The sequence below is a fragment of the Prunus mume genome, linkage group LG7, assembly GCF_029339155.1.
Source record: "Prunus mume cultivar Tortuosa linkage group LG7, ASM2933915v1, whole genome shotgun sequence".
NCBI lineage: Eukaryota > Viridiplantae > Streptophyta > Magnoliopsida > Rosales > Rosaceae > Prunus > Prunus mume.
Genome location: NC_142704.1, coordinates 6,400,454 through 6,426,197, shown reverse-complemented (window position 1 = coordinate 6,426,197; position 25,744 = coordinate 6,400,454). Strand labels below are relative to the sequence as shown.

Sequence of the window (25,744 nt, the reverse complement as noted above, 5' to 3'; positions counted from 1 at the left end):
TAACCAATAAAGCATGTAAGAGGCTTTATCTTGAAAACAAACAGAAAATTCTTTTTTTTTTTTTTTTTTTTTTTTTTTTTTTGGATAGGCGACAAGAAAATAGAGAACTAAAAAGAATAATGAGAAGTTGTGAAGAACCAAAACATACAAAAACAAAAGCAATACACTCAAGACAGAAAGCTCAAAACAATCAAGACATAAAACATACTGTAGATGCAGACCCAAAGTTCTCTTGAAGATATAATTATTTTCCATTCATAAACATGCCAAGTTTGTGGGTAAAGAATGAAAGGAGCAACAAACCCTTTGCTGTCTTGAACGCATGTGAAGCAAAGCATGTCAGGGACAAACACACGACAAGCACACAAGACTCACAAACTCACAGAGAACAGAAAGGCATACCACAGTCATGGTGAAAGATAAAAAGGCATCAAATGAGTCTACCATCAAGGAGCAAATGTGTTAAATGAACTCTTTTCAATTAAGCACAAAAATATGTCCACACAAAAGCGAATCCCACCAAAGATTGCACAAACACTAAGTGCATAGTAAGTATAAGAAGATCAATTTATATATTTTTTAATACGAATTTTGTGGCTCACTTTATCTAGCTTTCGACATGATCCATGTAACGGATGGTCAATCAGTGTGCTTACGTCGGATGAGTGGAGGCAATCGGGTGATGAAGCACCTCGGGAAATACTGATCCGAATCATGAAGGCTCCAAAGATAAGCAAGGATAGCAAACCATCACAACCTGTTGACTAAGCTCGACGTTGGTTAGACAAGAGGCCCGGATTCTACATGAGCAATGAGTGGTTGACACCTTTTTTTTTTTTTATTTTTTATTTTTTTATTTTTTAATTTATTTTTATAAACAGATCAAGAACTTACGCACAGTAGTGTTATGACAATCCAAAGAGAGACAAGTGCATGATAAGAGATATTCAAAGGACTTCAAGGAAAAGAGTGTGGCGAGCAAAATAAAAATAAATAGATGGATAGATCATTTAATGAAGTTTATAATGCACCAAGACAATGGAAACCTTTGTGTGAAGCTGAGAGTGTAAGTTCTTAATGTAGTCCAATGTTAGAGCCCAATCTAAGATCAACAAATACGTTCAGACAGTTACAGGATTGATACACCTTAACAATCCTTGCACGAGCTGGACAGATTTATAAACACAGAAATTAATTGAAATATCATAAAACATGAAAGAGGCTTTGGCATGCAATAGACTCCAAATTAATCTAGAGCACATATACCTAAAGACTTTCTAAGAGTGTCAAATCGAAGATTATCCAAGGGTTTTGCAGCAATACATTTAAGATCCAAACTTTCTAAAGCAACGGGTTCATGCACAACATTAGTGGAGGAAGACATACAATTATGATTTTCCTTTTCCTCCAAACTAACTTTGTCTTAGTTGACGGCAAACAATGAAAAGAAGATAGTTTGGATAAGCGGTTTACCTCTTTCATAAGATTTGAAATCTTATGTTGGATACTTACTTTTCCACCCATGCCATGAGAATTTGAATGAACAAATTCGTTTCAAGCTTATTGCATCTCGGTCTTATGTGCCCATGAGTTCCACAAAAGTGACAAATTGGAATAAATTTCTTGACTTCATGAGAGGCAGAAGGTTCAATAGGTGAAGTGGATTTGACAAACTTTGTTTTAGACACAGCGGAAGACTTATTACTTGGTTCAAATCCCAAGCCTCGTTTGTCACCATCTCTTCGTCCCATGCTAATCATCTTGTCAATTTTTTCTGCACCAATGGTTAAAGAAACAATCCTTTCTTTTGAATTTTTAAGTTCAAGTTCAAGGGCTTTGTTGTCAGAAGTTAGAGAAGCAATTAATTTATTCTGATCAGTCAATTTTTCTGCAAAATATCAATTTTTCGTTCATACCGCACTTACCTTTTGAATCTGCATCGAGATTGAAACTCGTTTGCAATCCTACAATTTTCCAAGCTTCAGACAGAACTCTTTGACGAGCTCACTATTTTGTTTATCGAGCTTCTGAGATGCAGCCAACAAATCATCATATTTGTTCATGATAAACTCAATATTTATACCTTTACAATCATCATCCTCACGTGATTCATCCAAGCTAATCTGTGGTTATAAGTGCAACTGCGTCTTTTCATCATTCTCGCATTCCGATTCACTATCACTCCAAGTAGTATGCATTGCCTTATTCTTGCCATCCTTTTGTTTCTTCAAGGTGTTGGCACATTCAAGATATGTGTCCATAGCCTTCACATTCAAACATTTGACATTTTCTCTTGGATTCTTTCGTTCATTTAACTCAAATTTAGATCCACCATCAAGATAGTTAACAAACCTATTTTTAGAATTTATACCTTTGAATCTCGACTCTTGGATCCTGATTCTTGAGAAAGTTCATGAATCGCCTTGTGAGAATCGTTAATTCCTCATCACTGCAATCTTCATTTGAATGCCCATCATCTTCTTCATTCACAACCTTGAACGCAACATTTTTGCTCTTTTTAAGAGGTAGATGTTTCATCTCATAGGTTTGTATGGACCCTATGAGTTCTTGAACTTTCAAGGTGTTCAAGTCACGGATCTCTTCAATAGCCGTGATCTTTGGTTGAAACCGTTGAGGCAAAGATCTCAAAACCTTTTTCACAACTCTATCTTCTGGAATTTTTTCACCTAAACCTGAACAAGCATTCACAATTACACAAAGTTTAGCATAAAATTCAGAAAAAGTTTCATTCTCATCCATCATAAGTGTCTCAAACTGTAAAGTGTGCATTTGAAGCTTGGCTCCCTTGACAAGTATCTGTTCCTTCATGAGTAACCTGCAAAATATCCCAAGCTTCCTTAGAAGTATCACAAGCACATATATATTCAAATTGATCGGAAGAGACAGCAGTAAATAAAGCATTTAACCCCTTTTGATTATTAGTGCTGTGTGTGACTTCTGCAGTGGTCCACTCCTCTCTAGTTTTGAGGACTGTGGTTTCTTCATCTCCTTTTCCGATCGTCTTTGTGGGTTTAGAAATCCATGAACCACTGTGCTCCATACACGTTCATCTAAGGACCAAAGAAACGACTTCATTTTGGCCTTCCAAGCGTCATAGTTGTTGCCATCGAAATATGGTGGATGTGCAATTGAGCCCGAGGCACGATCCATCCTAAGGTATGTTAGATCTTGTTGAGTATGTCCAGCAACCTGCTCTGATGCCAATTGAAAATACCTGCAGGATGACTCAAAATGCCTAGAGGAGGGTGAATAGGCCAATTTAAGATTCTAATCAAATAAATAAAAATAAACTTGTAGCAGAATTGATATGGCTTATTAACTCAGTAACGTCGTCTGGGCGGAAAATAAAAGAACACGCAGAGAATTATTTTACGTGGTAAAACCCCACCTCTGGGGAAAATCCACGGGACTCCTCGGTCCAACACAAATCCACTATAGAACGATGATTACAAGAAGTACTCACACACTTATCCTAGACACATTCTAGATAATGTTTACCGACTTCTTCAGTAAAACTCAACTTCGTCACGGGATGATCTTCGACACTCCTTATGTTGAACACACATACTGGCCACGATTGCTTCAAGCTCACCGGAGGAAAACCGCCACCACGGTCTTGGTGCCCTCAACCGTATGAGTCACCGACATGCATATGAATGCAATATGAATGATTAAAGTGTTTGATAAATCACCAAGTAAACATTGAACACTTGATGATTTATCTCAAATATCGCACAACAGCTTTTCTTAGAATTCTATATGCTCAACACAAATATCTCAAAAGCTGTCCAAATAAAAGAATGGCACATGATCTTTTATACAAGACTTGTTCTCTCTCATGGGAGAGAAACCCAATAGGCCACGAATATTAAACTTCCTATTGCACCACAACCTATCATCAATAAGAGATTTGATTCTCTCTTTAAACCAAATTAACTAAGAGGTAAGCAACGTGCAAAGTCACAATAGGAAAAGATAATATTTTAACTTCAATTAAAATAGAGTTGAACTAGGAAAGTAATCTCAAGAGATAAAATCTAATCTTATTAGAAATAAGATTAACATAAAAATACTTGAGTGAAAATAACTCCAACTAGGAATCCTATAATGAATGCGTGATTATGTCATGATTTACCTGAGGTCAAGATTCTCATATGGTCAGGGCATGCCTCGGAAGTGTGGGGTTGAAAGAGTAGTGACAAAGCGTTCAATAACAATTCCTCACAAACTAATTTTCACCCTATACTAAAGTCTAGGAAATGCCAATACGAATTTCGTACTAACACACTTAATTGGATAAAATAGGAGTGGGGAAATCATTGCCCTTAAATTTTAGCTAAAACCGTATAAAAGTTATTTTATACATGCTATAAAATTTATTCTATAAAATTTAAACTCCAATCATGCTCTCTAGTTTAGGGAGTCATAAATGCTATAACTCTTTTTTAATTGGTCAATCTCTATTAAAAAAATAAGATTAAAAAAAAAAAATAAAAAATAAAAGTTTGAAATACTCATTAAATAAAGCAGCATTAAATTATAAGGAGTCACTCGGAGTCCTTTCTCCCTCATCAAATTTAGGAGCTCCTAGAGGTCTCCCTATTTTAGTAGGTGGATAGGGAGTATGGTTGAAGATGTATTTTTCCAAATCCTCCCTAAAATTTGTCTAAGGAGGTGGTTTAAGGAGCCCATTGTAGATGCTCTAAGCCTGTTACCAACACTGTTAGCACAATAAGAATTGTCCAAATATTATGTAATATTCTATTTTGTTGTTGTCTTCTGCCCAAGCGGATGAACTCTTGTGGACTAACTCATCCCTAGAAGAAGAACAGCAACAAAAAATTTCTTGACAATGAGATCATGATGTTGAACATATATGTAGCTTATTGTGACATGAATTTTGACCCTTAAAAAATGATCTTGGGTTTCCATTTTTTCATTTTTGGTACATGGATTTTGACCCTTATCCCAATTTTGTATCTCCCAAAAAAAAAAAAAAAAAGTCTTACATTTAGTTTTTAATTTTTTTTTAAGTAGCAATTTAAACAGTGTTTAAACAATTAACATCTACATGTTATCGGTAATTTGCCTATATTTATGTTTTCTTTTTAATTTTCATCTCCCGACAAGTATTATTCCATATGTGTGGGCATAATGTTTTGGTGTTGCTTGCAGTGTGGTGTATCATCTCTACTCGTAAAATATTCAAATAATTATATCTATAAAGTCTAGCCAATTGGCTATACTTGTAAAATATATTTAAGGCGTATAGACGTGCGGTTATACTAGAGGTGTCAACGGGCGTGCGTGCCGCCCATCCATTTAAACTCGTGCTTTTAACGTTTCGGTTGGGCGGGCCGGCCCATTTAATTTATCGGGCGTGCGTGCCCATTTGTAAAATTATTAATCGGCCCAGCCCAAAGCCCATGTCCATATTGAAGCGGGCGGGCGGGCTCGTGTGCCGTGCTCGTGCTCGTGCCACACTCGGGCCCAAGAACCAATCCATTTAATTTGAATTTTTTCACTTCATTTTTTTTTTCACTAGATAATTCAAATTATAAACATTAAAAATATAATTAGAGGCAAGAAATGATGAACTATTTGAAAACATTAATCAATCAAACATCCAAACAATATGAAAATGGCAGAGGGCAAAAAGTGTCAAACTCCACAAAGTCCACTTCAACTTTTCATCTTTAAACAACTTATTATTTTATATGTGAAATAATGTCTTACTTTGATTATAAGATAAGCATATATGTCATATGTACTGATTAGATATCAAGTCCAATATTGTTTAATTAATTTGTAGTTGATATGTTTAATTAATTAAGGACCCAAGTAATTTCCTAAAATGAAATACATCAAATATATATTTATGATTAAAAACATATAAATAATGACATTAGATGTCAAATTATTGCATTTTGACTTTTGAGAAAGAAAAAATGTTAAGTGGGCCGTGCTTAGCCGTGCTTGGGCTCGTGTGCTCGTGCAGGCGTGCTTGAAGCGTGTCAGCAAGCCCGGCCCATGTCGGGCCGTGGGCGGTCCGGTCCATTGGACCTCATTTTTGATCCCGCCCGCCCAAGTTTTCGTGCCGTGCGAGCGGCCATTAATATTCGTTCGTGGCGTGCCTCATTTAAATAATGGGCTCGTACGTCGGGCCCCCGTCCGCTTGACACCTCTAGGTTATACTATTAAAATCTTGAATTTATTTTAAACGTAAAGCCGGTCGGCTATACTTGTAAAATATATTTAAGGAGTATCGCCCTATACTGTTACATATTCGAATTTATTTTAAAAGTATAGCCAACCGGCTATACGTGTAAAATATTCGAATAAATATATTCAAGGAGTATAGCCGTAGTGTATCATCTCTACTGAAAAGTATAGCCGTGCGGCAATACTTGTAAAATATTCGAATAGTTGTATCTCAAGAGTATAGCCGGACGGCGATTCTTGTAAAATATCCTAAAGCGTATAGCCGGTCGGCTATACGTTTAAAATATCGAATTTAATTTAAAAGTACAGCCAAAATCCGCCTCTTTCGACGAAAAAGATTGAAAAACAAAAACCATAACCAGAGAGAGAGAGAACTATTTCAATTTTCAATGGCGATACAGGCCACCTCGAGTTCGAGCGGAAGACGTGCTTTAGGCATACAACTCAAATCACTTGTTTGGTAAGATTCCAATTCGGTATTTTCCCACTTGTATGATTTTGGATTTTGAACATCAAGCAGTAAAAATGACAGCCTAAAATTCTAATCTTCTCCCCAAATGCAACCATTGACTATTCAGGATAGGTTAAACTATACATTGTTGGAATTTGAAGCAATTGAAAACACAGTTGTTGTTTTTATTTTATTTTTCAATTTCAAATAGAAAAAGAAGAGAATTCAAGGTTTTTTTGGTATTTCTGCGTTTATAGTGTTTGGCATAGTGGAATTGTGAATTATTTCTACGGAGACTACTTTCAGGGAAGCTTGCAATTAATTCTTTAATATGTCACTGTCAATGTAGTTTGGAGGGAGTTTCTGCGGAGACTATTTCTAGGGCATTTGGGGACCTGTAAAGACATGTATTCAGAGACAAGCTAATCTTTGTGCAATTCAGGTATTGATTTAATATTCATGGCTTATGGGTAAAGCTCAATTTTCGAATACTGGATCTGGCATTTTATTTTCTTGCTCAAGTGTTTCCGTAGCTTAGCTATGTGTCATTTCCTTGTCAAATGCTATGTTGAATGGTGATAGTTTGTACGTATCACCCCTTTTCTTTTGGCCTTTACCACAATTGCTCGGTAAACCTGGCAAAAATACGACTTCAACTTCTAATAGAAAATATATATTCTAATAGGATTTCAACTTCTTAACATGCACTCCCCACACTTGTTTATTGCTATATTTTGTCCCAAAAAGGAAAATTCAGAAGGACCCTGTTTTGGTCATTGGTGAATCATAGGCAGTTAGCCTTTTGGCCTCTAAAAGATTTAGTTGTCATTATACTGTTTCTCTCTCCTTAATCTGGTTCTTATTTTTAGTATATTAGTTTTGTTTCAAACTATGATTTCATCTGCACTTTGCAGGTTATGTTCTATGAAGGCTTGAAAGATTGAATGGAGTATGGGAAGGAAAAATAGGTATGCAATCCAAATTTCCATATTGGTAGTTCTATTTGGGGGACACCCATACTGGGAGGATTGGCTAGTGGTGATATGTACCTTGCTTATACTATGTCTTTAAGTCTTGTATAATTGGATTCAGTATTTTTTGTAGGGTAATATATTCTTGCCTTAGTTTTTTTGTAGGGCCTCAGATTTATGTCTCAAATTTTTCTACGATTGTATCACTCATTGGATGGATTATGGAAGTTAGACATGATAGCAAAAAGGTTTATCAGTTTCCATCTAATGTTTTTGTTTACTTCTGGTACGATGGGTGGTTGGATGCACAGGGGATGTTCATATGGCAAATCCAGCTTTAGCTCTTACCTTAATGGTTGCACTACAGAATTTCCCAGAAGGATTGAGCAATGATAACACGCGAGGGTACCCTAAAGGGTGCCCCTCAAATATTTGAGGGATCCCTCAATAGAAGGAGAGAGAGTGGAAATGAAGCATTTTTTCTCGTCTTTTATGTGAAGTTCACGTCATCAGGAGGGGATAAGATTTGAAGAGTGAAGAGATTGACAAGCATTCAGAGAGAGAGAGAGAGAGAGAGAGAGAGAGAGAGAGAGAGAGAGAGAGATAGTTTCCTGATTCTGTAGTTGATGAGCATGTGCGTACTTTTTGTTGTCTTCTGCCCAAGAGGATGAACTCGTGTGGACTAACTCAACCCTAGAAGAAGAAGAATTGAAACAAAATAACTCGTCCATAAACTTGTATGCAGCTCAAATTTGTGAGGCGGTGGTTTGAACTTTTCAATACATTGTTTTGTTTTTGTTGGTTTTAGAAAGTGTGTGTGTCCGACCAAAAGAAAAAGAAAGTGTGTCCGACCATAAGAAAAAGAAAGTGTGTGAGTGGCGTTCTGATACTACTATTGGGTTTTTAGAAGGAACAATAAAGTGATTTTATTTATTCAACAATAGGATGGATACAAGGCTTAGCTATTTGGCCTGTTAGTTGTAGCTATTGGCTAGATAGGCTATTGGCCTTTATCACTAGCTTGATTACAAACAGAAAGCTTAATGCCTATTTATGGAGGGAACAACCATTTAGTAAAGTCGGTTATTCGAGTAAACCTACAGTAACTTGTAATTCCAGCCACATATTGTTGCTTCAACTAGAACTTTCTACTAGCTTCGATTAAGTTAGTGACTAGTGTTTAGGGAATACGTCCACCGACTTTGCATTCTAAATTATCCTAGAAAATTCTGCTAGCTTATAGAAATCTTCACCAAATGTGCATTATTTTTCAACAGTTTTCTTTGCCTTTATTTAAACACACACAACACATTCTTTTCTTAGCACTAACTCTGAAGATGCTAAATCCCTTGCAAGTATTGCAAGAGCTAAATGAAAGCTCCTCCTTTTTGCAACCTTTGGACTTCACACTGCTGGTCATTTTCCTCGTCCTCCTATACACATGGGACTCTTCGACTAAAACCACCACCCAAAAGTCATCACCGCCACCTTCTCCACCAAAGCTCCCTATCATAGGGAACCTTCACCAGCTAGGCTCGTACCCTCATTGTTCAATTCAAGCCTTGTCCCAACGCCATGGCCCTCTCATGCTTCTCCACTTTGGAAGTGTCCCGGTGCTTCTTGTGTCTTCAGCTGAGGCAGCCCGGGAGATCTTGAAAACTCATGACCTCGCGTTTTCTGGTCGACCTAAGTCCACCATTTTTGAGAAGCTTATCTACAACTACAAAGATGTTGCAATCGCGCCGTATGGTGAGTACTGGAGGCAGGTAAGAAGTATATGTGTGTCAAATCTTTTGAGCAACAGAAGGGTTTGGTCTTTTCGTTCTGTGAGGGAAGAGGAAACCAAATCCATGATCAGAAACATAAATGATTCATCATCATCATCATCGTCTGTTTTGAATTTAAGCGAAATGTTTGTGAGGCTTACTAATGATGTGGTGTGTAGAGTGGCTTTAGGGAGGAAGTACAATGATGGGGAAGGTGGGGAAAGTGGGGGGATGTTTAAGAAGCTTTAAGGGGAGTTCACTGACTTACTGGGAACTGTTAATTTTGGGGACAATATCCCATGGCTTTCTTGGTTGAGCCATATCAATGGTTTGGGAGCCAAGTTAGACAAGGTGGCTAAGCAATTGGATGACTTTATAGATACAGCGGTTCAAGAGCATATGAACCATAGTTCAAAGAGTGGAGATGATGACCAAAAGGATTTTTTGGACGTTTTGCTTGCAATTCAGAAAGAAAACTTGGCTGGCATTCCTATTGATAGAGTTAGTATAAAGGGTATCATCTTGGTAACTATAACTTTCTCTCTCTCTCTCTCTCTCTCTCTCTCTCTCTCTCTCTATATATATATATATATATATATATATCTGTGTGTGTGCATGTGTGTGTGTTTTTGTGAAAGAGATGTAACATTTAGTAGTATATATATTTATATATTTTGCAATAGGTTAAATATCTTAATCCAATCAATTGTTTTTAGAACATGTTTGCTGCTGGCAGTGATACCACATATACTGCCTTAGAGTGGACAATGACTGAGCTTTTAAGGCATCCAAGGGTCATGAACAAACTGCAGAATGAGGTAAGGGGAATAGTCGGAAACAAAACAGACGTAATTACAGAGGATGATTTGGTTGAAATGCACTACTTGAAGGCAGTGACGCTTACATCCACCACTTCCACTACTATTTCCCAGGATGTCAACCCGAGATGTGGAAGTAAATGGCTACAACATTAAAGCCAACACACAAGTTTTCATCAACGCATGGCAAATCGGAAGAGATCCCAAGGTGTATGACAAAACAGAGGAGTATGAGCCATAAAGGTTCTTGAATAATGGTATAGATTACAAAGGGAATGACTTTGAATTGATTCCATTTGGAGCTGGTAGGAGGGCATGCCCAGAATTCAGTTTGCCATGGCTGTTAATGAAATTGCCTTAGCAAACATCGTGCACAAGTTCGATTGGGCATATTGCCGGGTGAAGCCCGGTGAAGCAAGTGGGGAGGATTTAGACATGACAGGATCCACTGGTATAACTGCACATAAAAAATAGGGAGTTTCACTAAAACACCCAAAATATTATAAAAAAACCCAAGCACTATTTAAACATATAAACACACCCAAAACCCATCATTACACACACTCAAAACCCATTTATAAACACACCCAAAAAGTTGACTTTGGAGTTGATTTTGGGTGTGTTTCTATGTTTAAATAGTGCTTGGGTTTTTTTATAAATACATGTCTAGAATTTGGTTTATTTATAAATTTGTATAAAAAATATTCTCTCAAAGCTGTTGCTTTTCCACACTTTTAGGTTGAGAAATAGAGGGGGCAGTTTAATATAGAGATATTTAGTGATATACCAATTCTTAGCACTAATATTATAAATAAACCCTACACGATTGAATTTCAATAAACAAACCCAAAAAATGACAGATGGCCTTACTGAATTTAATATTGATTATTAAATTACTTTGATGCCCTATTGAGTGTTTTGGATATTTTTATGAGATTTTGGAGTTGGGCTTGTTTTAAGAAATTGATGGCAGTTTTGTAATCTATAAGAAGTTAAAAGCCTTTTTGTTATGTTGTAAATGGATTTTGAGTGTGTTTCTAAGGTCCATTTTATATGCGGTATTGTTATAATTTGGGCTCATATATTGGGTATAATAGTGAATCTCCCTTTAATATATGTATATGAACTGGTCTTCGTATTATATGTCTAAGCCTGATACCATGAGTTTGAAAAGGCTGAAACAGGAGTGTTAATGCATTCATTGACAACTATAAGGTTCGATGGCAATGGAAGTATGCATGAGCATATTTTAACCATGATAGATTTGGGCAACAAACTGAAAAATCTCGAGGTACCCATCACTGATACTTTTCTGGTGCATCTTGCTCTTGAATCTTTACTTGCTGAATTTACCAATATGAGAGATAATTATATTACTCAAAGAGAGAAGTGGAGTATGAATGAACTCATAGCTATATGTGTTCACCAAGAAGCCAGAATCAAGCGTGAGAAATCTGTGAATGTTGTTAACTTGGTGACTAAGGATGAACCCAAAACTAAATCTGTCATGCCTGTCAAGAAAGAAAGTTCCAAACATGCTCACCACCCTAAAAAGACTAATCACCTTAAGGTTAATAAGACTGATAATAATGAGTGTTTTTTCTGTAAAAAGAAAGGGCACATGAAGAGGGATTGTCACAAATACAAGCGCTGGCTTGACAAGCAAATAGTTAAAGGTAACGAACGAGCCCTTGTCTGTTTTGAGTCAAATCTAGTAAATGTCCCTTTCTCTTCTTGTAAAATGTATTCAAGGAGTATAGCCGGGCGGCTATACTTTTAAAATATTCGAATTTATTTAAATAGTATAGCCGAGCGACTATACTGTTAAAATATTTGAATTTATTTGATTATATAAGAAGAGCAATACCTACACGCTCAGAACTCAACAACTTTAATTTGCAATGTTTACAACTGCCAACTCAACAATGATTTTTTAGGAAGAAAACCCAAAAAAAAAAAAAAAAAAAAAAAAACTCAACAATGATTTTTAAAATATCCTTTGGTTAGCACCACCACCATATATAAGGCCATCTCCAACTCAAGGGGTGGAAACCCAAATTAAAAGTTTTGAATTCAAAAATCTTCTCCAACCCATGTATTTTGGGGGGTGAAAATTTAAGAAATCTCAAATGTTGGGTAGAATTCAGTCCAAGTATTGCTAGGACTGGTTATTTAAGTGGGCCCAAACTCGCCCAAAAGCAAGCCTCAAAACAGCCCACGTGCTGGTGCAAATTGAGTGGGGCCCGTTTGCAAGAGAAGTCGCCTCTTCCTTTAGAGTTCCAACACCCACTCGGGCTCTGGGCCGGGAGCCCAAACGCCATTCCAAAGAACAAGTCTTGGCAGGCGATGGGGTCCACTCTGGCCCGGGAACGCCGGCTAAGGCCGAGCAAAGCTGCCAAGGCAGCCGACGTCGATGGCGCAATTTTTTTATTTCACGCCACATGGTGCGATCTGGTCCTTCGATTTTAATTTTCATCCAATCCAACGGTCCGAATTTTCAAGGCAAAATTATGAAAAAAAATCGTAAATTTTTTAAAAAACCCCAAAAAATACTGAATTTTTTTTCTTCTATAAATACCAATTCATACTCTTCACTTTTAACAACAAATTCACTTTCTACTCAATAATTTTTTCACTTTCAAGTTTAATTATTCACTTTCTACTCAATAATTTTTTCACTTTCAAGTTTAATTATTCACTTTCTACTCAATAATTTTTCACTTTCAACTCTAATTGTTTTTCACTTTCCAGTTTAATTATTCACTTTCTACTCAATAATTTTTCACTTTCAACTCTAAATTTTTTTCACGTTGAAGTTTAATTATTCACTTTCTACTCAATAATTTTTTCACTTTCAACTCTAAATTTTTTTCACTTTCACGTTTAATTTTTCTCTATCAAAGAAACTATTAAATAAAATTCCTTTTTATTCAAAACATTCCATACATAAAAAAACTAACCACAACCAAAGCATTAAATATATAAAAACAAACAAACCATAACCAAAGCATAAAAAATCTTATCCGAAATTTGAAACTCGGATGAAATTTATCTGAAATTGAAATTCGGATGAAATTTATCTGAAATTGAAATTCAAATGAAAAGTTGAAATTCAAATGAAATTTATCTGAAATTTGAAATTCAGATGAAATTTATATGAAATTTGAAAAAAAAAATTATCTGAAATTTGAAACCGGAAATCTTATATGAAAATCTTATCTGAATATTTTATCAAAAAATCTCATCCGAAAATATTGTCCAAATTAATTGTTTAGGTAAACAAATTTGTGAAAAAAACAAAAAAATTGAATAGTACCCCTCATTGCCATGGCAACTGCTGGAAGTGCAATTTACTTTTTGTAGGCGGACACTATTCCCGTGAATAGTGTCAGCCCTAGCCCCCCCTTGCCATGGCAAGATTCTAATTGCTGGAAGTGCTCTTAAATGTTGGCCTCAAGTTGTGTTTAATTCATATAGCCGTTGAGATCCAACGGCTATATTTAATATGCTTTTGTAATTTGCTTTTAAATGTAAGCTTAATCTAACGGCCCAGATTATCCAAGACTGATTTTAACGGAAAAAAAAATTATATCCAATGATCCAAATTAAATCCAATAGTCAAAATTATATTATTTATTAATCTACATGAGATTCAACTTTATTCCAAATTCTATAAATATCTACCCATTTATTAAATAATCCACTAAAACCAAATTTTAAGTGTAATTAGATTTTTTTAGATTACAATGTTCAGAAAAATAAATTATGAAGTCATAAAAATAAATCAACTTAAGAAAAATTAACCACAACAGAAAAATAGAGTTCAACTATTCTTAAACAATTTAATAAAGGTATGGACTCAAATTTTGAGTTTGCAACGTTGGAGGAAAAAATATTTTGAGTCCAGTAAATACATGAACAGTTGTATTTTAAAGGGTGGAAATTTGAGTTTAGCCCCAACATGGTTGGAGATGGCCTAACTGTTAGTATGAAAATCACCTTCTTGTTTGTTTGGGGGGCGACATGCATGGGTATAATACAAGAAGACAGAGCAAGGAAAAATTGTTTTCAAATCATTTTCTGCTTGTCTTTTACTTAATGGTTGGTTTCATTTGTATTTCTCTGTCTCTGTGATGAGCATGATGCTCATATGGTATATCTGCTAAATAAATATTGGCTTGGAGCTGGCGGAGAGCCAGAAAATCACACGAAAAGACCTGAAATTTTTATGTACTAAATTGAACAAGTCTTGGTAAACATCTAGTGTGATGACCTGAAATTTTCTATGTTATAGCACCCGTGTCTTGCTCTTTCTGGTTTGTTTTGTGTGGCCGCGTTATGACAAAATGACCCTTACTTATAATCTTATAATCACATTGACGTAACCGCATAAGATTGCGCATTGACTAATACTAATGTGATATAATGTATATTAATGGGAAGTGATCAAACCGGCATTATATTCTACCATTCTCACTCATCCCTAGAAGAAGAAGAAAAAGAGAACAAACTGAAAAAAACTAACTCCTCCATAAACTTTTACGTGGCTCCAAGTTGGTAGACACGTGGCTCTCCTCTTACAAATGGACCATCAGAATGCTCACACACAAATCTGTGAGGCGGTGGTTTCAACTTTATTTAAACACACACAACACATTCGTTTCTTTGTACCAACTCTGAAGATGCTAAATCCCTTGCAAGTATTGCAAGAGCTAAATGAAAGCTCCTCCTTTTTGCAACCTTTGGCCTTCACACTGCTGGCCATTTTCCTTGTCCTCCTATACACATGGTACTCTTCGACTAAAACCACCACCCAAAAATCAACACAACCACCTTCTCCGCCAAAGCTACCTATCATTGGAAACCTTCACCAGATAGGCTCGTACCCTCATCGCTCACTTCAAGCCTTGTCCCAACGCCATGGCCCTCTCATGCTTCTCCACTTTGGAAGTGTCCCGGTGCTTGTTGTCTCTTCAGCTGAGGCAGCCCGGGAGATCTTGAAAACTCATGACCTCGCGTTTTCTGATCGACCCAAGTCCACCATGTTTGAGAAGCTTCTCTACAACTACAAAGATGTCGCAAGCGCGCCGTATGGTGAGTATTGGAGGCAGGTGAGAAGTATATGTGTTTTAAATCTTTTGAGCAACAGAAGGGTTCGGTCTTTTCGTTCTGTGAGGGAAGAGGAAACCAAATCCATGATCAGAAACATAAAGGACTCATCATCATCTGTTTTGAATCTAAGCGAAATGTTTGTGAGGCTTACTAATGATGTAGTGTGTAGAGTGGCTCTAGGGAGGAAGTACAGTGATGGGGAAGGCGGGGAAAGTGGGAGGATGTTTAAGGAGATTTTAGGGGAGTTCGGTGACTTACTGGGAACTGTTAATATTGGGGACTATGTCCCATGGCTTTCTTGGTTGAGCCATGTCAATGGTTTGGGAGCCAAGTTAGACAAGGTGGCTAAGCAGTTGGATGACTTTATAGATACAGTGGTTCAAGAGCATATGAACCACAGTTCAAGGAGTGGAGATGATGACCAAAAGGATTTTTTGGACATTTTGCTTGCAATTCAGAAAGAAAACTCGGCTGGCATTCCTATTGATAGAGTTAGCGTAAAGGGTATCATCTTGGTAACTATCTCTCTCTCTCTCTCTCTCTCTCTCTCTCTCTCTCTCTATATATATATATATATATATATATATATGTGTGTGTGTGCATGTGTGTATGTTTTTTGTGAAAGAGGTGTAACATATAGTAGCATATATATTTTGCAAAAGGTTAAATATCTTAATCCAATCAATTGTTTTTAGGACATGTTTGCTGCTGGCACTGATACCACATATACTGCCTTAGAGTGGGCAATGACTGAGCTTTTAAGGCATCCAAGGGTCATGAACAAATTGCAGAATGAGGTAAGGGGAATAGTTGGAAACAAAACAGACGTAATTACAGAGGATGATTTGGTTGAAATGCACTACTTGAAGGCAGTGACGAAGGAGACTCTTCGCTTACATCCACCAATTCCATTACTAGTTCCCAGGATGTCAACCCGAGATGTAGAAGTAAATGGCTACAACATTAAAGCTAACACACATGTTTTCATCAGCGCATGGCAAATCGGAAGAGATCCCAAGCTGTATGACAAACCAGAGGAGTTTGAGCCAGAAAGGTTCTTGAATAATGGTATAGATTACAAAGGGAATGACTTTGAATTGATTCCATTTGGAGCTGGTAGGAGGGTCTGCCCAGGAATTCAGTTTGCCATGGCTGTTAATGAAATTGCCTTAGCAAACATCGTGCACAAGTTCGATTGGGCATTGCCCGGTGAAGCAAGTGGGGAGGATTTAGACATGACAGAAACCACTGGTTTAACCGCACATAAAAAATATCCTCTCAAAGCTGTTGCTTTTCCACACTTCTAAGTTGAGAATTAGAGAGGGCAGTTTCTATTATTGTCTAAGGCTCTAAGCCTGTTACCAACACTGTTAGCACAATAAGAATTGTCAAAATATTATGTAATATTCTATTTTGTTGTTGTCTTCTGATCAAGTGGATGAACTCTTGTGGACTAATTCATCCCTACAAGAAGAAAGAACAACAATTTTCTTGACAATGAGATCATGATGTTGAAACTTATTGCAACATGAATTTTGACTCTTAAAAAATGATCTTGCTGGGTTTATTTTTATTTTTTCATTTTTGGTACATGAATTTTGTCTCAAAAAAAAAAAAAAAAAGTCTTACATTAGTTTTTAAATTATTATTATTTTTATAAGTAGCAATTCAAATCATGTTTAAACGGTTAACATCTGCTCGTTATTGGTAATTTGCCTATATTTATGTTGCTTGCAGCAGGGGCGTTTCCAGCCATTGGCTGGCTGGGCTCATGCCTGGCCCAAAAGTTTGGCAAAATACAAATAAAAATAATGCAGCCAGCCTAGTTTATCTCAATCATGCCCAGCCCAAAATGTTGGCAAAAAAATTACAATGCAACCAGCCTAGCCCGTTTCAATCCTCCACTTAAACAACATATGCAGCCAGCCAAGAATCAAAGGGATCCCGTGCAGTGCAGCCTCAACTCAGCAAAATAGAAATTTTCTCCTCTGCAAAATATCAACACAACTTCAACTTCTCTCCGTCTCACAATTGGAATCCCAAGAAAATAAAGAATTTGTTGTCTTTTTTCAAGAAAAAGAATGATGGGTCATCATCTAGCACAATACCTAGCACTTCTTTATCTACTTTAATTTGTGATGAGCAAAATCTTCCAAAGTCTCTCATTGTTGAGCCTCAAGTTAAAAGAGTTGAGAGTCAAAGAATCAATGATTATTAAGATTTGAATATCAATTATCTTGAACGTAATCCAAGATTATGTCGTCTAATATGCAAATATTCGGTGAATGGACAAGATAATGTGCGAAGAGAATATATTCTTTTAGGGCAGTGCCAACCCGAGTTAAAAGATTATTCAAGCCACTTAGAAAGGAAAATCTTACGTTGATTTAATAAAAAATGATTTGGCCAATTCTGTTGGCTTGAGTATTCAGTTGCTAAGAACAACTTTGGGGAAAAACTACTATTTGATTGACAGGTTGTTTCGGTTGATGTCGACCTTTTCTGTTTCTACAGCAACAACGGAACGAGCTTTTTTATGTATGAGAATTATTAAGAATCGACTCCGAAGCACCATAAGTGATGAATTTCTTGCTAATTGTATGATCCTCCACTTTGAAAGAGAGTTTGCCAATACTATTGACAATGCATCCATAATTGAGGAATTTAAGAGTTCTAAGCCTCGTAGGATTAAATTTTAGATTTAAATAATGTTGTTTTGTATTGCATTGCATTGCATTTACTTTTTGTTTTTGTTTTTGTTTTTGTATTTGTAGATATAGATGCATTTGAGGGTAAGGCTCCTTACGTCCCCTCTTACTATGTGTATTTTTTTATGTTTATTAATGAAATTCACTTGTACTGTCAAGTTTAGTACATAAGTTTTGGCCGGTCGGCTTTCGAATCCTGGAACCGCCACTAGCTTGCAGTGTGGTGTATCATCTCTACTAAATAGTATAGCCGCTCTGCTATACTTATAAAATATTCGAATATATATGTTGAACATATATGTAACTTATTGTAACATGAATTTTGACTCTTAAAAAATGATCTTGGGTTTCTTTTTTTTCATTTTTGGTTCATGAATTTTGACTCTTATCCCAATTTTGTATCTCCCCAAAAAAGAAGAAGAAGAAGTCTTACACTAGTTTTTAAAGTAGCAATTCAAACCATGTTTAAACAGTTAACTTCTACTCGTTATCGGTAATTTGCCTATATTTATGTTTTCTTTTTAATTTTCATCTCCCGACAAGTATTATTCCATACGTGTGGGCATATTGTTTTGGTGTTGCTTGCAGTGTGGTGTATCATCTCTACTAAATAGTATAGCCATGCGGCTATACATGTAAAATATATTTAAGGCGTATAGCCGCTCGGTTATACTAATAAAATCTTAAAAAATTAGGTATTAGACATAAGTAACTTTACTAATCAGTATTTGAGATATTATGTATTTTTTTTGGGTTTTAATACATAGGAAAGAATTGTTATTTTGGGTTAGGCCAAAAAAGAGGCTTAGATTCGTTGGTCCACCTTATATTAATCACTAAAAAGACAATTATATCATTTTCGTTTAAAAGCCCCAAATTCATTGGTTTCCTTTTGATCAGATCAAGGCCTCGTTTGAGATTGCTTTTTTTGGCCAAAAACCTGCTTCACTTTAAAATTAAGCAATTTAAGGTGTTTGGTAAAAATAAAATATCCCGATTATTTTAAAAGCAGTGGCTTTTTGACAACAACTTTTAAAAGTAGGCTCTGAGTTGATTTTCAAAGCTGCTTTCAAAAGAAATAGGGATGAACTTTTAATGAATTTTTTTAATTCCCAAAATACCATCATTCATTTTAAAAATGACACCACCTTCACTTCCACATCCAACTCCACCACTTGCACCACCATATTCACTACATCCACCACCTCCACCACATCATTCTCCTCCTCATCCTCCGCCACCACCACCACAACCACCACCTGCTCCAACACCTTAACCACCACCTCCACCTGCACCTCATCCACCTCCACCACCACCACCACCACCTCATCCTCCTCCTCCAAAACTTCCACATCCACTACCACCTCCACAACCACCACCATGTTGACACTATCACCACCTCCACTACCTCAACAATCGCCATCCCCACCACCACCACCACCACCACTACTACAATCACCAACTCCACTCCATCACTACCACTACCACCACATGATTAGTACATAACACTTTTGTAAGGGCTTTTTCTTCTGACACTACAAATGGACTGGGCTACCGTAAGGAGCAAATGAAGAAATCATCCACTGTGTCTGAGATCGAAAATTAAGCCCCAAAAATGCTTCGAAGGGCAGTAGAGCCTTAGGAAGCATCTTGGTTATCTTCACCGACTAAAACGATAGCTGAGGCAGCCCGGGAGATCTTGAAAATTCATGACCTCGCATTTTCTGATCGACCCAAGTCCACCATCTTTGAGAAGCTTCTCTACAACTACAAAGATGTCGCAAGCGCGCCGTATGGTGAGTATTGGAGGCAGGTGAGAAGTATATGTGTTTTAAATCTTTTAAGAAATAGAAGGGTTCGGTCTTTTCGTTCTGTGAGGGAAGAGGAAACCAAATCCATGATCATAAACATAAAGGACTCATCATCATCTGCTTTGAATCTAAGCGAAATGTTTGTGAGGCTTACTAATGATGTAGTGTGTAGAGTGGCTCTAGGGAGGAAGTAAAGTGATGGGGAAGGCGGGGAAAGTGGGAGGATGTTTAAAGAGATTTTAGGGAGTTCGGTGACTTACTGGGAATTAATATTTGGGGACTATGTCCCATGGCTTTCTTGGTTGAGCCATGTCAATGATTTGGGAGCCAAGTTAGACAAGGTGGCTAAGAAGTTGGATGACTTTATAGATACAGTGGTTCAAGAGCATATGAACCATAGTTCAAGGAGTGGAGATGATGACCAAAAGGATTTTTTGGACATTTTGCTTGCAATTCAGAAAGAAAACTTGGCTGGCATTCCTATTGATAGAGTTAGTGTAAAGGGTATCATCTTGGTAACAATCTCTCTCTCTCTCTCTCTCTCTCTCTCTCTCTATATATATATATATGTGTGTGTGTGTGTGTGTGTGTGTGTGTGTGTGTGTGTGTGCATGTGTGTATGTTTTTTGTGAAAGATGTGTAACATATAGTAGCATATATATTTTGCAAAAGGTTAAATATCTTAATCCAATCAATTTTTTTTAGGACATGTTTGCTGCTGCACTGATACCACATATACTGCCTTAGAGTGGGCAATGACTGAGCTTTTAAGGCATCCAAGGGTCATGAACAAATTGCAGAATGAGGTAAGGGGAATAGTTGGAAACAAATCAGACGTAATTACAAAGGATGATTTGGTTGAAATGCACTACTTGAAGGCAGTGACGAAGGAGACTCTTCTCTTACATCCACCAGCTCCATTACTAGTTCCCAGGATTAAGAACCTGCGATATCAAGAACCGAACTGCATTTGCGGTTGCGGTTACGGTATTTGATTTTCAAAACTTGCGGTTACCGCAAACCGCAAAGTATAGCCGCACGGATGATGAGGTTAAATTCTACAAGAAAATAAAACATATGACAACTTGTAAGTAATTAGTTTATTTATGCTAATGTTATTTATGCTTTTTCTTATAATAAAATGTACTAAACTATATTCTTTTATTTGTAGATAACATTGATGCTCAAACAATACAACGGAGTTCTTCAAATCCACTCGCCACCAACACTTGAGTTTGTAACTTTAGTTTGTAACGTTGGTGCATTGCATTTTCCTTTTAGTTTGTAACTTTAATTAACTTTGAATTAGATTTTTCTTTTTTGTTGTAACTTTAATTCATTTTGCTTTGCATTTTCCTTTTGGTTTGTAATTTTAAAGGATTTGGAATTGGAATGTTTGAGAAGTTTAACTTTAATTGAAATGCTTGGAATTGTAACTTTCATTTTCTTAGGTTGTGAATGCTTGAGAAGTTGAGGAGATTGTGAATTTATATATACTTGAGAAATTGAGATTGTGTATTTATTTATTTAGGTTGTGAATTTATATTTTTGTGAATGCTTGAGAACTTGCGGTTTTAAACCGCTAATTCGCGGTAACCGACCACGCTTTTGCGGTTTACCGGTCGGTTTATGTTTGAATAAAAATTCGCGTTACCGAACCGCAACCACCCCTAGTGTGGTGTATCATCTCTACTAAACAGTATAGCCGTGCGGCTATACTTGTAAAATATTCGAATAATTATAGCTATACTTTGTATCGCCGTCCGGCTGTACTTGTAAAATGTATTTAAGGATTATAGCCGTCCGGAGATACTGTTAAATATTGGAATCTATTTTAAATGTATAGCCGATCAGCTATACTTGTAAAATATTCGAATAAATATATTCAAGGAGTATAGCCGGACGGCTATACGTTTAAAATATTCGAATTTATTTAACTGGTATTGCCGAACGGCTATAACATTAAAATATTTTTGTCCAAAAAAATGAAACAATTCGAAATCGTGTTAAGCCAAAATCCGTCCCTTTTGACGAAAAAAATTGAAAAACAAAAACCCAAAATCCGCCTCAAGTTCGAGCGGAAGACATGGTTTAGGGATGCAACTCAATGCACCTATTTGGTAAGCTTCCAATTCGCTATTTTCCCACTCGTATGATTTTGGATTAGATGAATTTTCTCCCCAAATGCAACCATTGACTATTCAGGATAGGTTAAACTATACATTGTTGGACTTTGAAGCAATTGAAATCACAGTTGTTAGTTTTATGCGTTTATAATGTTTGGCATAGTAGAATTGTGAACTATTTCTACATTCTAGTTTGGTGGGTGTTTAGGGAAGCTTGCAATTAATTCTTTAATCTGTCACTGTCAATGAAGTTTAGAGGGAGTTTCTGCGGAGACTATTTTTAGGGCATTGGGGACCTGTAAAGACATGTATTCAGAGCCAAGCTAATCTTTGTGCAAGTCAGGTATTGATTTAATATTCATGGCTTATGGGTAAAGCTCAATTTTCGAGTACTGGTTCTGGCATTGTATTTTCTTGCTCAAGTGTTTCCATAGCTTAGCTATGGTCCCTGCCTCCTCCTCCTTCCCTCTATTTTTCATCATGATGGGAATCAGGGAATTAGGAGTCTTGAAGACTGTTGGCCTCTTAACTCAATTGCGATGTGTCATTCAAATACTTAGTTCAATTTGGTTGTAATTTGGCAAGCGTATGAACTATGACCATTATGGCACGCGTATGAACTATGACCATTATGTTCTTGCACAATTGCGGATTTAATTTTTCTTTCATTTGACAGATACTAGTCCACACTTGCAAGCAATCTGCCATTTCCTCGTCTAATGGTACGTTGAATGGTGATAGTTTGTATGTATCACCCCCTTTCTTTTGGCCTTTCCCACAATTGCTCGTAACCCTGGCAAAATACGACTTCAACTCCTAATAGAAAATATATTTCTCATAGGATTTCCACTTCTTAACATGCACTCCCCACACTTGTTTTTTGCTATATTTTGTCCCAAAAAGGAAAATTCAGAAATACCCTGTTCTGGTCATTGGTGAATCATAGGCAGTTAGCCTTTTGGCCTCTAAAAGATTTAGTTGTGATTATTCTGTTTCTTTCTCCTTAATCTGGTTCTTATTTTTAGTATATTAGTTTTGTTTCAAATTATGATTTCATCTGCACTTTGCAGGTTATGTTATATGGGAAGCAAAAATGGATATGCAATCCAAATTTCCATATTGGTAGTTCTGTTTGGGGGACACTCATACTAGGAGGATTGGCTAGTGGTGATATGTGCCTTGCTTATACTATGTCTTTAAGTCTTGTATAGTTGGATTCAGTATTTTTTTTTTTAGGGTAATATATTCTTGCCTTCGTTTTTTTATAGGGCCTCACATTTATGTCTCAAATTTTTCTACGATTGTATCACTCATTTGATGGATTATGGAAGTTGGACGTGATAACAAAAAGGTTTATCAGTTTCCATCTAATGTTTTTGTAAACTTCAGGTACAATGGGTGGTTGGATGCACAGGGGATGTTCAGAAAGCAAATCCAGTTTTGGCTCTTACATTAATGGCTGCACTACGGAATTTCCCTGAAGGATTGAGCAATGATAGCACGCGAGAAATTTCAGTAGAGAAAAAGGGATTACCTTGGGGGATGCATGAAAAACTTGTACTAAATCTCATTCCCATCCGATCTTGTCTGTTGGATGATTGGGGAATTTTGTTGTATCCAATTAAATAATTTGAACGAGATTTTAATGATGTTATCATGTAAAATGTGTGAATATTTTTTTTTAAGATGAAGGAAATTATATATATAAGGTATGAAGAGGGAAGGAAGCTTTTTTTTTTTCCTCGTTTTTTATGTAAAGTTCACATAATCGTGAGTGGGTAAGATTTGAAGAGTCTACCGACTTTTAGAGGCGGTGTTTTAATTCGTTGACTTATATGGTTTTAGATACGGTCAGCGGCGTTTTTTTCCGTTTCTAAAGACAGTTTACATAATTGGGATATTTATTTCGTCACATAAGGTATGAAAATGGTTTCTAAACCGTAGCCAAAACACTTGACTGTCACATATTCACTGAAAAATGGTGTTTTCCTCTCTATTTTCATGTAGACTCTTTTTTACTTCACCTAAAATGCTACTAGACATTTGGCAAGTCACATAGAGGCAGAAATAAGCTTCATTGCACCTAGCCCGACCCACATTACACATGCTTAATGTGTTTGGAGTAATCTTTTGTTTTCAAATCATTTTCTGCTTGTCTTTTTCTTAAGGGTTTCATTTCTCTGTCTCTGTGATAAGCATGATGATCATATGTTTTATCTTCTAAATAAACATTCGCTGGAGCTGGTGGAGCAAGAAAATCACACGAAAATGCCAAAAAATTTGTATACTAAATTGAACAAGTCTAGGTAAACATCCAGTGTAAAACAGAAAAATCACCATCATCACAACCCGTTTTCTATGTTATAGCAGCCACGTCTTGCTCTTTTCTTGTTTGTTTTGTCTGGCTCCACAAAATGACCCTCTCCCTCAGATTCTTTATTGTTTTCTAATCACGTTGATGGAACTGCATAAGATTTTGCATTGACGACAACAATTTGATAATATTTTCTAATGAGAAGTGATCAAACCGGCACTATATTCTGCCATTTTTCCTTAATGTATATAAAGTGAAGGGATTGACAAGCATTCTGATTAGCACATTAATTTGTGACAATTATTAATACAACAGAAAATAAGTCCTCACCATAAAGGCTCACACCACTATCATATCCCACAATTTTAGCCATTCCCTATATTTATATATTTTGCATTAGGTTAAATATCTTAATCCAATCAATTGTTTTTAGGACATGTTCGCTGCTGGCACTGATACCACATATACTGCCTTAGAGTGGGCAATGACTGAGCTTTTAAGGCATCCAAGGGTCATGAACAAATTGCAGAATGAGGTAAGGGGAATAGTCGGAAACAAAAGAGACATGATTACAGAGGATGATTTGGTTGAAATGCACTACTTGAAGGCAGTGACGAAGGAAACTCTTCGCTTACATCCACCACTTCCACTACTATTTCCCAGGATGTCAACCCGAGATGTGGAAGTAAATGGCTACAACATTAAAGCCAACACACATGTTTTCATCAACGCATGGCAAATTGGAAGAGATCCCAAGGTGTATGACAACCCAGAGGAGTATAAACCAGAAAGGTTCTTGAATATTGGTATAGATTACAAAGGGATTGACTTTCAATTGATTCCATTTGGAGCTGGTAGGAGGGTCTGCCCAGGACTTCAGTTTGCGATGGCTGTTAATGAAATTGCCTTAGCAAACATCGTGCACAAGTTTGATTGGGCATTGCCCGGTGAAGCAAGTGGGGAGGATTTAGACATGACAGAATCCATTGGCTTAACCCCACATAGAAAATATCCTCTGAAGGCTGTTGCTTTTCCACACTCAAGTTGAGGGATAGAGAGGGCATTTTCATATATGTCCATGAACTGGTCTTCATATTATATGTGTTAAGGCTCTAAGCCTGCTATCGTGTATGTCTATGGCTTCAGCTGTCAGTACTGTTGCCAAGATACCATAGCACAATTAGAACTGTCAAAATATTATGTGTCAATGCAAGTTTTCTCACCATATACACATTTTCAAGTTTCTTAAATTGGTCTGTTTGGAATATTTTGAGTTTTTGGAAATTCAAAATCAGGGTAGTTTCTGAATTTTTAACCATGGTGGTGTGTGGTGAAAAACTCAAACTCAAGTGTACATGATTGTTGAGATGGGGAAAAGTCGGTAGCTTTATCTCGCGGGATTAAATTAAAGTGGGAAAGATAAT

The 25,744-nt window shown here is 36.6% G+C and overlaps 1 protein-coding gene, 1 long non-coding RNA gene and 2 pseudogenes across 3 annotated transcripts; all 4 read left to right on the top strand.

The window, feature by feature from the left end:
* Positions 1–6,508: 6,508 nt before the first annotated feature.
* On the top strand, positions 6,509–11,017 carry LOC103337958 (cytochrome P450 736A117-like; annotated as a pseudogene). The gene is made up of 4 exons (XR_016122117.1): positions 6,509–6,703; positions 7,044–7,136; positions 7,609–9,956; positions 10,148–11,017. The product of XR_016122117.1 is annotated as a cytochrome P450 736A117-like (transcript).
* Positions 11,018–14,887: 3,870 nt separating this feature from the next.
* Positions 14,888–16,774, top strand: LOC103337957 (cytochrome P450 736A117-like). The gene is made up of 2 exons (XM_089041627.1): positions 14,888–15,876; positions 16,057–16,774. Exons 1-2 carry the CDS (start codon positions 14,932–14,934, stop codon positions 16,666–16,668), a joined length of 1,557 nt encoding a protein of 518 aa, XP_088897753.1. The 5' UTR covers positions 14,888–14,931; the 3' UTR covers positions 16,669–16,774.
* A 1,076-nt stretch (positions 16,775–17,850) lies between these two features.
* On the top strand, positions 17,851–25,528 carry LOC148915332 (cytochrome P450 736A117-like; annotated as a pseudogene).
* LOC148915333 (uncharacterized) lies at positions 21,936–23,737 on the top strand. Its single transcript, XR_016128582.1, has 3 exons — positions 21,936–22,000; positions 22,258–22,349; positions 22,683–23,737. It is a non-coding gene; the product is annotated as an uncharacterized LOC148915333 (long non-coding RNA).
* Positions 25,529–25,744: the final 216 nt, after the last annotated feature.

Excerpts from the sequence above, each read along its gene's own strand:
- LOC103337957 (XM_089041627.1), top strand. The coding sequence starts at position 14,932 with ATGCTAAATCCCTTGCAAGTATTGCAAGAGCTAAATGAAAGCTCCTCC. Across the intron at positions 15,877-16,056 it reads GCGTAAAGGGTATCATCTTG|GACATGTTTGCTGCTGGCAC; the intron begins GTAACTATCTCT and ends AATTGTTTTTAG.